The following is a 14522-nucleotide window of genomic DNA, read 5'->3' as shown; positions in this document are numbered from 1 at the left end:
ACCGGATGGGGCCACTGGGGGGAAAAAAAAGGAAAAAAAAAAAGAGAGGAGGGGAAAAAGCCCAAAGGAAGGAATGCCACTGAAAATTCACCTGCTAAGTAAGAGAGTCCTCTCTTCTGCAACCTACAACAGAGGTTTACATGTTTCTCTGCCTTCGGATCGCAAAATGGGTCTTGGCACGGGCCGAAGTTGGGGCCAGCGTTCTTGAGTTGAGCAGAACGCAGGGCCCTCGTCAAGGAAAGGGCCATTTGTCTGAAACCAGTCTCCTGAGCATGCTCTCGGCAGCCGCCGGGACGTGCCAAGCGCCGTCACAGATGGCAGGCTCTGACAGCTCCCATCCGCAGCGTCGGGACTCAGCAGTTCAGCAGAAGATCAGTGACATTCTGTCTCATTAGAACCACGCTAATTATCACAGCTAGTTTCAGGGGAAACCATGTGTTGCAATGGTCAATTTGAAGGAGTCTGTGCATCAACAAACTGGTAATAAGGATCAGACACCTTATTATACGACAGCATGCTGACTATGATCCGATTTACAGGAGCAGAGGCGCCCGGCGGCCGAGCAGGCGGGCGGCCATGAGACTGTGCGCTTCAGCCCAATTCCTGCAGCCTACGGGCGGAAAATGGGATCGCTTAAAGAAAAGAGAAGGGAAGAAAACCACAAAAGGCCACTGGAATGGCCGAATCAAGAACTCCAAAGAGAATCCATTCTCTATGACCAGACAACCAAAATAGATGAAGTCTCAGAAAAAGGACAACTTCCTCTCTTTAGCAATCATCTGGTGCCGCCGGCAGCAGATCGGAGCTTCTCTCTTCACAAGATATTTCATGACAAATTATAGAATGGCTATATGCCTATTAATCTCTAAAATCTACTTTAAATAGACGTATTTTGTACATGCAGATACAGATGTTTACTTAGATATTTAAGCGGGTGGTCTATGACTTAGTTGTGTCATTTTATGAGGCAAAAGAGCAGCATGTAGAAAAGCGTAACAACTGCAGTTCTGGGAATGAATAATCTCAAAGGTTACTTTCTAAGGTCCTAAAGGTCTTCTTTCAGCAGGGCCGAAAAATCCTGCATCAGATTCATGTTCCCAACATAAGTTCTCCCATCTCTCTTTTAGGACCTTTCACTGATGTGAAATTTTACCAGAGCTATTTCTCTATTGTCATTTTGCATAAATGCATTTTCATAGCTCATTCATTTCACAGGGCCTTTATTTTCATTTCTCATATGAGGGAAAAAGAAGATAAAGCTAAAATAAAACCTACCTTTACTACCCAAGCCATAAAAGACAACTGGTGAGACTTTTGAGAAAACACTTTGTCTTTTCACTTGGCAGTCTGTTGAAGAACTATATCAGTGTTATAATTACACACGAAGTTTAGCTGAATAGCATTCCGTTTTGAAATTCATTCCTGCTGAGACTTAAAATCCCATTGGTCTGGTCTATTCCCTACTCCCATTTCGGAGCTATTGGAGCCTGTCCTTTAACTGTTCAACTGTCAACTAATTATATTGGGTTGGCCAGACAGTTCCGTTTGGGTGGAAAAAACCTGAACGGACTTTCTGGTCAACCCAACAGAAGGCTTCCAAAAAGAGGAACTTTCATAAGGTATCCTGAGTCTACACTTTTCAACTTATGTTACATTTTGGAACAAAAGGTGGCCTTAGAATAAATACAGTAGATTCTACAAATACACGCTTGGTATACTTGTACCCTAGAACGCATCACACGCTGGCCTGCCTCGAAGGACCCGCTCTGGGGTCCCCTTCCCCAAACTTCCCCACGTGCTCACCCTCTTTAGAGAGCTGGCTCAATAGTCACAAACTGCTTCTCTCCAAATCCCGAGTAAAATTTTTTTATGCCATTTTTTGAAAGCTGGAGAACTGGGCTTAATGAGTTATGATTATACTTGTTACAATGAACTTACTAAATGGGAGAAAGAGGAACGTATATTTACATGACTCCAGTTACTTAATCTTAAATTTTAGAAGAAAAGAAATTTTTAAAGGATTTTCAGGTGGCAATAAGATAACCAAAAAGCTTTGGTTTGACTTTTTGAAATAAACAATATCAAGTGTGTAAGGGGAAAACACCCCTTTACGTGATATTTTAGCCAAAAATATAATCAGCAGGTAAATTTCTATTGAATAATTCTGAACATACCTCTGTGATCAAACCCCAGATTAATTAAAATACATGCTTGTTTTTATAACATAGAAATGTGAAAAGAGCTCATATTCAGATTCACAAATATAGTTCTTAAAACACTGTATAACATACAATCATGTGCCTTTAAACTGCTATATTATGTCAATGTTTATGTATTTAAAACCTTGGTTTCAGAAATTCTGTTTAGCAATCAACTAGTCTACAGTGGTCCCAGACCTTTCTGTGATCATGGACCAGTTTTGGGGAAGATGCTTCTTCCAGAGACTGGGGGGAGGGGCTGGCTTCAGGATGCCTCAAGCGCCTTGCATTTCCCTTATTGGGCACTGTGTTCCTATTATTATTACATCAGCTTCACCTCCTATGATCAGGCCTTAGACCCCGGAGGCTGGGGACCCCTAGAAACATAAAGACAGGTCTACACTTTAGAAAACTAAGTCCACTTCCCCAGTGGTCCAGTGCGCACGACTCCATGCTTCCAACGCAGTGGGTATGGGTTCCACCCCTGGCTGGGGAGAGGGACTGTCACAAATCTACTACTGACGCCATGTGTAAGCACGAGGACACGCCATACAGCACAAGAGCCCGCTTAGAGCACTGTGGACATCTAAACGGGGTCCCTTACTCGTCTACACCATCATCAGCTGATTCACCACCATCATTCCATACACTAGAAAGGAACACAACGGCATAAAGCAACTATGCTCCAATAAAAAGTTAAACAAAAGCATAATTCAAGTTAAAAAAGAAAAAGAAAAGTCAACCCAATAGGGACCCCGGTATTGAGACAGAGGGACGCTTAGAGATCGCACAGTGCGGGACACCATCCAGGATGCACAGCCGCGCCACGCGGGCAGCACGGGGCCTCCCCAGCGAGGAGCCTCCCCAGCGCGGCTAGCTGGCGGGTCAGCCCATCCTGAGATGCTGCGCCTTAGGCCGCCTTACTGCTCTCCTCCCCCCAAGCTTTCCTCATGCCTCCTCCTCCTCCCTGGAAGCTGGTCCAGCAAAACGGAACCTGTATCTCCTGAGGGTCCCCTCCCCACCAATAAAGATCAGTGAAGATAAAATAAGGCGCTAGGTGGAGAAGGGCGTTTCCCTCCCTGGATCCTGGCTGCAGGCAGCTCATTAGCCCAAGGGACGGGGCTCTGGGGACATGGGGGAAAGGCTTTCCCACAGGCTGCTGGGGAAGCATGCGGCTCCGGAAACCATGGAAATGGGCAGGGGCCTCCTGTGGGTCTGAGGCAAGGAGGCTGCACAGGTGAAATCGTGCTGCAGCGAAGTCTGTTACGAGAACATTCCAAAAGAGTGAGTCAGCATGGAGCTTCCAAGTGAGGTTTCCAGGAAAGCAATTTGATTCTGACAAAATAAAAGATGCCTTTGCTGACACGCTGGAATACAGAATGCATCTGGTATACAGAATGCACATGGTTATGTGATTTTCCTCCTGCATTTCAGCACTGTAGATTCCTATAACCAGGAACAAAAATGGTATTCTTAGCCCTATGCACAGAGGAGTCTGCTGGGCTACTGTCCATGGAGTTGCAAAGAGTCGGTCACGACTTAGCGACTAAACAACAAACAGCAGCCCTATTTTCACCACCGATGATGTGTGATATGTCTTACTCGTATTTAAGGCATTCCAATCACCATCTAAGAATTTCCAAATCCAAAGATACTTTCTTCTTTTTTTTTTTTACCTACAAGCCCAATGAGCACGAAGGTGCTCCTTCACTCTCCCTTCTTCTTTCTCCTTCACTCTCCCTTCTCTCTCCCATCCTACAGGTCTGACCATGACAAACGTGTCTGAAAAGTAGGTGAAAGAGTGCAAGAGGCTTTGAATTATTTGGTTGCTTTAACTGGCACGCTATTTTCACAGAGGCAGAAATTCTTTTTTTAGTGCGAAAAACCACATCCATTCACCAAAGTTGTTGCAGCCAAAGTGTCCAGTAACTTGCCAGGACCGGTGGGTAGAGACTGCAAACGATTCTACTGAAAGCATGTTCAGTCAAACAGAATTTCCATCATCTGACTGCTTTACCTAAAAGAAATACCCTGTTCAGTAAAGCACCAGGGAGAAATCTCTTTCTAAATGCAAGAGGGGGTGCAGCAGCACGGTGGAAGCCCTTCACTGCATCTGCGAGCCCCACCTCCACAAACACGAAAATCAATGTAACAATTCGGCATACAAGGCAAGGCCTACAGCACTGCTAATGTCCCCTTGCTGGACATACACCTTCAGTCTCAGAGCTCTCAGGGGGTTTGCTGTGGAATAAAATTAGATTCCAACATCTGCCACCATTAAGGAAAGAATTCCATTCCCATCTCCCATATGAAAACACTATAACCACTGAACAGTAACTGAACCTTGATACCGTAATGGTTATTACCCAAATCAACTATTTTTTTTAACAGTAAAATTAGCGAATTCTGCTCCTGTAATTATTTGAATGTTATCAGACTAAATGTTTGATAAAATTCCAGTATGATTCACTTGGAAAAAAAAATGGCTCCTTATTTGAATACCCAGAATATAAAGTGTATTCATTTGTAGCTATTCGCATTATGTTTAAAGCGTATCATCTTTTTAAAGTTTGCATTAGCCTGCTTTCCTACCCAAGCACAACAAGTAGCCTGCCTTCAGTCTGCACTTGCATATTTTACCCAGACATTTCTATTAGAGCTAAAAACAATCTCATTTCTATTACTCATCGAAGAGAAAATGGAATACCTGTGCAATGGTGGGATCTGCAGAGTTGGTTTCTGTTCCTGAAAACACTCTGGCGCATTAGTCATCGCAGACCACAGTTACTACGTATCTAGCTCCACAACTTTCTAGGGCTGTGCTGTCTTTTAAAAGAATTCTGCTGCCTGCCATTGAGGCAACCTACCTAAAGCTTTACCTTGGAAAATGAAAGGTATCTGAGATACATAAATAGGTAATAAATAAGTCACTCTGTGTGAAGGTCTGAGTCTCTGGCTTAACACATTACAAGCCATTATCTGTCTGTGTTATAGTGCAGTAAATTTCAGCGCTTTTCCACGTACAGGACAGGATGAGACCCCTCCCATCTCCGGTGCTCTAAAGCCAGTGACAGAGCCGGGACCATGGCCCCCTCTGAGTCCTCACCAGGCACCCCTAGCTGCACCCCAGCCCCAACCAGGCATGAAGAAGCTCGGGTTCTGAGAACCCTCCGGTGGCAAGAACCCATAATCCATGAAGATGTCAGTGAAGACAGGAAAGGCCCCACCATTCCGACCACTGATTAGTCCAGCATCCCGAACTCCTCTTTCCTGGAAGAGGGGAGCTAACTTTGGTCCTGATGTTACCTGGGACCCTGAGAAGACACTACCGTAGGGATGAGGAGAACTTGGGGTGGGCGCTGCTACTTGCAGTCAGGTGACCCTCGTGTGTAAAAAGAGGAAATCAGCGTTACAGCTCACAGGGCTACTGAGAACTAAGTGCAGGCAATGTTCGGTACGTGATGGGATCTAGCCCAGAAAAGGTGACGGATGTTAACGCCGACAGAGAGAACCAGGGCCAGGTACAGAAGCGGACGGGCCCGAACGGGCTGACACAGGAGTGCCTCCAGCTCTCCCCCCGGAACCCGGCAGGACCTGCATGCTGATGGGCCCGAGCACGTGCATCCAAGGCATGAGCAACTCACAATTTCAGAATTCGGACCATGCAACAGGTCGGTCTCATCTGAAGATTTCTGTTTGTTTCGGTTTGTATTCCAGTTTTTATATTTCCTTCACATAAACCATGGCAAGAGAACATAGCCCGTCAACGACTACCTGCCCTTGTGAAGTCAGGCTTCCTCTCTCAGTGATGCATACCGTTTTTGGACGGTCTTATTTTTCAGCAATCATCAACCTTTAGATTTTCATGAAGAGGGTAGCTAACATCTCAACTGAAGGATGAAGAGAAAGCGACAGAAATGCTTTTTAGTGAAGTTCCAGTAAATTAGTAGCTGGGAACTGCAATGTGAGGGGATGAAAGTTAACAGTCTGTTGGACCCCAACAGTCCACAGCGGGCCCCTTGGATTCTCTTTCAACCAGTACCGAGAAGATGAGCCAGCAGCTTTGGGGGTTCCAGGGAACACTTCATCATGGCAGATACACAGAAGCTGCAACTGACATGGTTGAAAGTGACTCACGGGGAGCTTTGTGAGACAGGGACACAAAGCAAGGATGCTCAACCCTGCCCAGAACATCACGTATGTGACATTATCGACCCATTGCTACCACTGTCCCTTGGACTAAAGGAGAGCCAACAGTCCATCCTCAGGGAGACCAGTCCTGAATATTCACTGGAAGGACGGACGCTGAAGCTGAAACTCCAATACTTTGGCCACCTGATGCAAACAGCTGACTCATTTGAAAAGACCCTGATGCTGGGAAAGATTGAGGGCAGGAGGAGAAGGGGACGACAGAAGATGAGATGGTTTGGTGGCATCACCGACTCAATGGACATGGGTTTGGGTGAACTCCGGGAGTTGGTGATGGACAGGGAGCCCTGGCATGCTGCAGTTCATGGGCTTGCAAAGAGTCAGACATGACTGAGCGACTGAACTGAACCACTGTCTGAATAGCTGCAAAATCAGAAACTCAGCTTAGGTGGGCAGAATTGGGGTACTGTTTAAAAGAAAGAAAGAATGAAGGTAGCCAAAACACCTCTAGTCAGAAGGAGATTGCTTTCGTAAGACAGGAAACGGGTCGGCGGGTGGAGGGGGGCCAGGACAGGGATTGAAGGACAGATGCCCACTTACCAGAAGGCTTTAAGATCCACCTCTGCTTGTGGGTTTTAAGGCTGCCCCTTACTGAAAAAATGCATGTGTAGTTTCTGTGTTTATCTATTTTGGAGATTTGGGGAAAGTGTTTGGCCTTATAGGAAGACAGTCTGTTAGTCTTGATAATTTAATTGGAAAGGTCAGAAGAGCTGTATAATCACAGAGGAAGGTGGGACAAAATACGTTGAACTAGGAGATCCTCATCCTAATTATACTAACTAGCAAGAAGGTGCAGGGTGGGTGGGTGAGGGGCCACGTGACGGGACATTGCTCCGTAACGCCGAGCCTCGGCATGTAAATGAAGACATCTGAAGACGCACACAGGTTTGAAGCGGCTCTAACGTTCTATCATAATTAGAAACATTTCAAGAGCCCTGTAATTTCCAATCAAAATTACAGTAATTCCCGATATACAAGCCATGATTCATGACAGAATTTTACATTCCATGAGAGATTACGGTGGCCTGATGTATGACACGCCGGGTACAGCACTAACATAAACAATTCAGTTTAATGTTTAAACAGCACTTGATGTTTAGAATCTCACAATAAAAGAAACATATTATTGTAGAAATTATCACTTTGACAGTGATTGAAGGGTAGGCAGGCATGTGGCCTATAAAACTATAATTTTTACAGTCCACAGCTTGAGTTTAACCATTTTTATATAACATTTCCAAGATACCCCTTAAGTACTTCAGCCAGCCTATAACTTAAACAAGAACAACCTCTTCTTAAGCAAAACTCCCATCAAGGACCACTATTAATGTTGCTAGAGTAAAACTCCAGAAAAATCTAATAATAAAAGTATTATATTATAAATACATCACATTGTAAGTCTCAGGATGGTATAATCTTGTCAGAAGTTGACAGCAGACAGGCTATTTTAAAAAGGAGAGTTCACTAATGATAATGAAATGTATTTGTCTGAAGTTTCTTTGACTGCCTCTCAATCTCACTTGGATAGCGCTATCAAGTGAAGTGAAAGTCGCTCAGTCGTGTCCGACTCTTGGCGACCCCATGGTCTATACGGTCCATGGGATTCTCCAGCCGGAATACTGGAGCGGGCAGCCTTTCCCTTCTCCAGGGGATCTTCCCAACCCAGGGATCGAAATCTTTCTGCAAAGAGGAAGAAACTTCAGCATTCTTCTGGTCCTTTACAAAGTATTCCTGCCTTTGAACTAGAGCTTGTAGATAACTGTGAATTTGTTCATGTAGATGGCCTCTCAGTGATAAACTTAAATTATCAATTTATAACAATCATATTGATAAAAGACTGCATTATCTATCCTTTTTTATGTCATCTTGTAAGTATTTGTAACTTTTCCAAATTCAATTCTATTCATTCATGATTCAGAAGATTTAGATAATTTTTCTAACTATAATCAAAATTGTGTACCATATATCATACACAGTGTCTAAAAGATTTAGACAGTTTTTCTAATTGTAATTAAATCTGTGTCATATATATATGCACATAATTATTAATATGCAAAGATAGATATGTGTGTGTGCATCTGCTTTAATAAGTGCACCCAATGGCGGCAGACACCAGAGTGGGGACAGAAACGAACCACAGTATTTTACAGTATTCACAGTATTTTAGGATTCGAAATCAAGGTCACCCAAGTTCCAATGAAATAATAATAACTCAAGTTATTTGTTCCACTACAATAGACCAGATGGAGAAACCTCCTACACACTACAATACTCTTCTGGAAACAACTATTAACTGACTGAGGGATTTACTGAGAAATCTGTGATTTGGACGACGGCTGGCGGAGGAAACACAATCAAGGATCTATTACCTGAATCTGAACCCTGTCTCACCCCAGAGCTGTCAACACGCCGGGAGACCGTGACCTCTCGGGGACACAGTTCCAACTGCAGACAGACACTCCTGTGGATGCACTTTCACAGGCACCGCAGAGCAACAGTCTGCACGCCAAGCAGAGGCACTTACCTGGCTTTTGGTAGCTGCCACCTTTGCAAACAGAGCTTGGGAAACTTTAGCACGCTTCATTTCCTGCTGAATCTCGTCGTAAATGGAAGCATTAATGTTCATGGTATTGTTCTCTGGCTTCCCATTCCTCTCAGTGGCAATAGTAGCTGTTTTCACCTACGAAACATTTTGAACATGCCTGTCATTTACCATTGGCCAAATTGTTTTGAAGCTTCTCAGGCTCAGCATCCAAACTGGACATTGTTGCTCCTTTTATGATCCAGGTGATCAACAGGGCGGTCATTCAACATGAGTTATTAGCTGGAGATCAGACTGCTTAAGGTAAGGAAGTCATATGGCCACAGGTGATTGCATCTGTAATATGACAGCAACTGCCAGCTGACAACCAGGAATTATAATGCCATAAAGGAAGTTTTCTGGAAAGCGGAACAGTTTCAAAGACTTGAAAACCCTAAACTAACTGTCACCCAATTACCCTCCACCGCAATTCTAACAAAGGAAATTCACAATTAAAATGGTAATGCACAGTGCTGTATCTTTGTTGGGTACCTGATGCCTAATAGACAATCGCACCACTAATAGCTATTATATACGATGGCCTTTTTAATTTTAGACTCTTTTTTTATGCCTTTTCCACTTATGTTTCATTTAAAAATCTTCCATAACAAAGCCATTTGCAGAGCTGCATATTTAAGTCTTCTATCCATCCATGAAACAGGTAGAGTGCCCCGCTTGATTATCATAAAGGTGGTTGCATTTTACAAGCGCACGTCCAAGCTGTTCCGTGTAATTATTTCATCGCTTCCTGGCACCCCTGTATAACTATTTCCTTTTAACTGGTGGAACCAGACAATAAGAAAATATTTTACAATATTTAATAGAACATGACTGCAAGTCACACAAAATATATTCAAATTATATAATCTTGACTGAGGAATCAATATCAATCCCTTTGGTAAAAATGATAAGCAGATATCACCAGAAAAATGACAAAAAATTTAGGGGGGAAGTCAACCTCAAATTTTACTGATATCATAATCTTTTTTTAAAACTTAAAAAGCAATCCTTAATACTTTAAATCATTAAAATAAAAATTTGACTTTTATTACGCAGTTACAGGAACCAGCCTGGGACATGCACATATGAACCACGTAGCTGCTTTTTACTGGGAAATGGATGAAAACGTATATGGAAAGTTCCTGGAGACGCAGGATCACGTTGCTCCTGACAACATGACTCATCGGAGACCGCTTTTCTTAGCGCCCTTTACAGAATCCAGATTTCCGTTCTCTACAAACTGACCATCTTGGACCTTTCCTCTCATCTACTATGAACAGTAGAAACTGAAGCTCACTTTAGGATAAACGAATAATTTGGGGCCCTAGATGACATATTCTCCCAAACAGCAAGACTTCTAATCCTTATTTCACCTTGCCCCCAAATGTTTGGTATCAATAGAGGAGCAGAATTAATTATGCAATCTAATTCCCTGCACTTAGAAAGTAAAGATCAGCTTGCCATCCGACTCCCTTTCTAACTTGCAGCCAGTTAGCAAGATAACTCACCTCTGGAGGATGTGGCTAGACCCTCCTACCGGACACTAGCCTTGGGAGCTCAGAAACAAGGATGCTGGGAAACGGCTGGACCACAGCCCCGGGGAGGACACGGGGCCCACCGGCATCAGAGATGGCAGGAGGCTGGACTCACAGGTGCCCTCGCCAGCTCTGGGGCTCCAGTGAGCAGGAGCACTCAGGGAGGCAGTTAAGGACCGAGGCCACCAAGCATAGACACCGGCTTTGAAGCAATAATCTGCTAAACACCACTTCAGGAGCCAGAAGAGTTACCGCATTACCATAAATTGCCTACAAAGTTGCTTTGGTGAGATTCACAACTTTGCTCTGGGGTGGTCTTGCTTTGAGGCAGAAGGATAGATTTGATCACCCCATGGGGTCCCTTTTAATACCTATTTTTCTCACTGCTTAAATGAAAGAGAAAAGAAAAGCCATTTCAATCGCTTTGAACACTGAATGTTATGGAAATGGAGGCACAGAGTCCAGTGCATTGGAAGAAATAGTTCCTTGGTAGTGATCTGCTTAGCAGTCGTTAAGAGGGCAGGCTTTGGAAACTTGGGAGTTGCAGTGTGTTTCGTAAGTAATTTTCATTCTTCTGTAAAAATGATGCTTGAGAATTTATCTTCGAGGTGGCCATAATCATTTGTTTCAACCTTGTAATTTTGCTTCTAAAATTTTCTTTGGTTTAATTTTTTAAATAAAGCAATTGACACTTGAATCAACAAGCAAACATTTTAAATTATTTACAAAAAAAAAAATAACATAACCATTTCCTAGCAGCTAACATGGTCAAAAGTGGAAAAGAAGCACATGAAACATTTTTTTTTTTAAGTGAGAGCAGTAACTTTTAAAAATATTAACTAACTCTATTACTCATTTTAAAAATATTTAGAAAAGCTCTTCTTCATCATCTTGTTGGCTTGGATAAGCATCTTATCAGAGATAAGCTATTAGAATTCTGGAATCACATTTTTTCCCCTAAACACAAGCTATTGCTTAAGGGGAACTGACTTGGACAGCTTTTCAAAAATATGAAAGCCGAAATTTTTTCCCCAGGTAAAAATGGAAACAAAAATCTTTTATAACTCACTCTACTAAGTACTATTTTAGCTTAGCACAAAAAAAATCTTCTTTAATCCTGGTTTAGCTTTTAATATTATATCACACATTAAAATTCATAAAGTAGTTCATTCCAGGCAAAACAAACTACTCTCCAGCTCTTCTCCGCAAATAGCACAGGAGGTAAAATAAAGGCAGTTGCTTTCTGAATAGCTTTTATCAAGGTAGCGCACACCACTCCATCATTACAGAGGCGCCGGGGAAGTAGTTAGAAGGAGCCTTCTGCTACTCCCCCTCCCACGTGGGGGCAGGGTGCGGCACGAGGGCCTGCTTCTGATTTCACGGAAACTGTGCAGCAGAACACAAATGTCCCGAGAAGGTTCCTCTTTCTTTGCTCCTTTACACACTGCTGAATTCCTCAAGTCGTCCTAGGCACGTACGCCACATGTGCTACACACAGAGTGGACGCTACCGGGGCTGCCCTTGGCACGGGGGAAGCGCCTGTGAGCACACACCACACACGTGCGCGAGGGTGAGCACACACACACACACGTCAAAGTCTGCTGCAGTTCTAATAATAATTATGATAATGAGAGAAACCGACCTTAGCTGTTTATTATAAGCTGGGCACCGGGTTAAGGTACATTCACCTGCATAAGAGCCCTGAGTAGCTTAATATTGATGTTCTATTACTGCTCTGTTTTTAAATTGAGAAAACTAACAGAGGTTAAGTCATGTCATCTGTCCACGGCACAAGGCTGAGGACTGAGCATGGGTCTAACAGCAATGCTTATCTTAGAAAATACCGCAGTACACTGGAGGGGCATTACATAGGATTTCTTTATTTGGAAAAATTCTTACTTTTTAAGACAGAATGCACCTGCTTTTTGGTGGCCCTTTGCTAAATCTAGCTCATGAATGTCTAATTTTTAGTAGCAAATGCTTTTATCATTAGTTTAAAAAATCCAATCTAAATTTATTTTTCAAGTTAGGCAAACTATAAATGTTTCCTTAGTAATGTTATGTAAGACATGTGCTATTTTGAGGAATTCCTATTGGTGACAGAAAATAGCCTCCATTTTCAAATTTGTATATATTAACACTGTTTGGAGTATCATGGCTCTATCCTTTTATGCTTCCTTTTGTAGAAACAATATTGGTTATTTTCCAAATATGGACTTTTCAAAAGTCCTCTAGCTTTTAAAAGATGACTATTAAGGAGAAGTATTTTCCAAGCACATATGTGATCTTAACATAAAACTGGTCAAGCGATTCATAATAAAACTTTTATCAAGTGTGAAGTTCCTGCCCATAACTAATGTTTTATTATATTATAGAAGAATTTGTTGTAAAGAGATAGAAGGGTAAAGCTACCAGATTAAGTTAATTATACTGTATATTGCATCTATCAACTCTGTACCTCTTCTAAAACATCACTATAAAATATCACATCTTACTTCAGAAGAAACCAAAGAATTTCTTAAAGATATGTTTAAAAAAATAGGAAAAGTAATTATATAATTTAAGTAAAAGTTAAAACTTGATAATTATAGGCTTTTGAACAGTCCTTAGGAAGACAGCAAATGCTAATTTAACTTCAAAGGTCATATATCTTAAAACACACAAATAAATCCATAGTAAGTGCACATCTAAACAGAAACCCCCAACTTAAAATGGCTATGTTTGGTGGAATAGACAACTCCCAGAAAGTAATAGTTAATTACTACTAATAAAATTCATCTTGTAAACTCATCTGAAAAATTTACCAAGTGATAGAAAAGAAACCTCTCAGATCAGGGGGCTTTGGAGGGACTGGTGTCTCCCAGATATTCCTTCTATCAAAGTGGCTCTTTCCTCTACAATCTCAGAAACGCCCACTGTCCAACGTCTTCCAGAAGAGACCCTCTGTCAAACGGTCAATTTCATCAGGACAACGTTCTCATCTGTGCTCTTGTTTCTTAGCTGGTAATACAGATTCTCATCCTCTCTGACAAACAGTCTCCACGTTCCATCTTCTCCTTTCTGAACTATGTTCTCAGGACGTGGCTTGAGGGAGGGGCAAGAACAGCACACTGACTAGAGGGTTTGAGAACAAAGTCTGTGACTTTTCCCATCTTTCTCCCACCAAAAGGCTGGTACGAGAATTCCAGGAATTCATGTACGTGAAGGCGCTCAGAAAATCGTGAATCAGACATCCTTTTTATGGGGGGTGGGGGGGGATGTGGACCACTTTTAAAGTCTTCACTGAACATGTTACAATTTCGCTTCTGTTTCATGCTTCGGTTTTTTTTGACCACACAGCAAGAGGGATCATCTCAGCTCCCAGACCAGGGATCAAATCCGTACCCTATGCATCGGAAGGCCAAGTCTTAACCACTGGACTACTATGGAAGTCCCATGGTATCTGCATTTCTCGAATTAGAACACATACACTGTGAAAATATACTTTCAACAAAGCTCCTGGCGTGGCTACCTCTCTGAAGTCTGATGGACAGGGGTGCACAGGGCCATCTCACCAAGGCGAGGCCAGCCAAGAGCCTCTGCAGAACGGTCCATGCCTTCCCTAGGGGAGGCTCTCCTGGGAGTAAAGCCTGGGGTCTGGGGAAGCCCCTTCTTGCAGATGGTTAGAATCCGAGCACCTCCATGGGTTAGGTCCTTGGTCTGGTACAATCCAGGAACTTCCAAGCATCCCCTGTATGACCTACATTCCCCAGGGAAGGAGCTGGAAGAGGCTCCATTCTCTCGTCAGGGGCCCTGGGTCTCTGTGAGCCACAAGGGACCTCTGCCTGCAACAGGCAGCTCTTTAGAAACAAAGCCTGTCCGGGTCCAAGGCAAGCCAAAGACTCGTCTCAAAATAGCTTTCGAGCATCTTCACTGGGGGGAGAAGAAACACACAGTGATCTCATACAGACTCCTCTCTGGCCAAACACAAAACGTAAAGAGACAGAATTCTGCTGTCCT

The 14522-nt window shown here is 43.0% G+C and overlaps 1 protein-coding gene across 3 annotated transcripts in view; it reads right to left on the bottom strand.

Annotated features, from left to right (window-relative positions):
• The window catches only part of SATB1 (SATB homeobox 1), an 80457-nt gene that overhangs the window by 25118 nt on the left and 40817 nt on the right, over positions 1 to 14522 (bottom strand). For all 3 annotated transcript variants that reach the window (XM_040263462.1, XM_040263471.1, XM_040263451.1), the window contains exon 9: positions 8932 to 9087. In XM_040263462.1, coding sequence (XP_040119396.1) covers positions 8932 to 9087 — 156 coding nt within the window. The remainder of the gene's footprint in view (positions 1 to 8931; positions 9088 to 14522) is intronic.

Source organism: Oryx dammah, unplaced genomic scaffold (genome assembly GCF_014754425.2).
Source record: "Oryx dammah isolate SB20612 unplaced genomic scaffold, SCBI_Odam_1.1 HiC_scaffold_2, whole genome shotgun sequence".
Taxonomy (NCBI): domain Eukaryota; kingdom Metazoa; phylum Chordata; class Mammalia; order Artiodactyla; family Bovidae; genus Oryx; species Oryx dammah.
The sequence above is the reverse complement of the archived record's forward strand: the minus strand, read 5'-3'. Positions and strand labels throughout refer to the sequence as shown.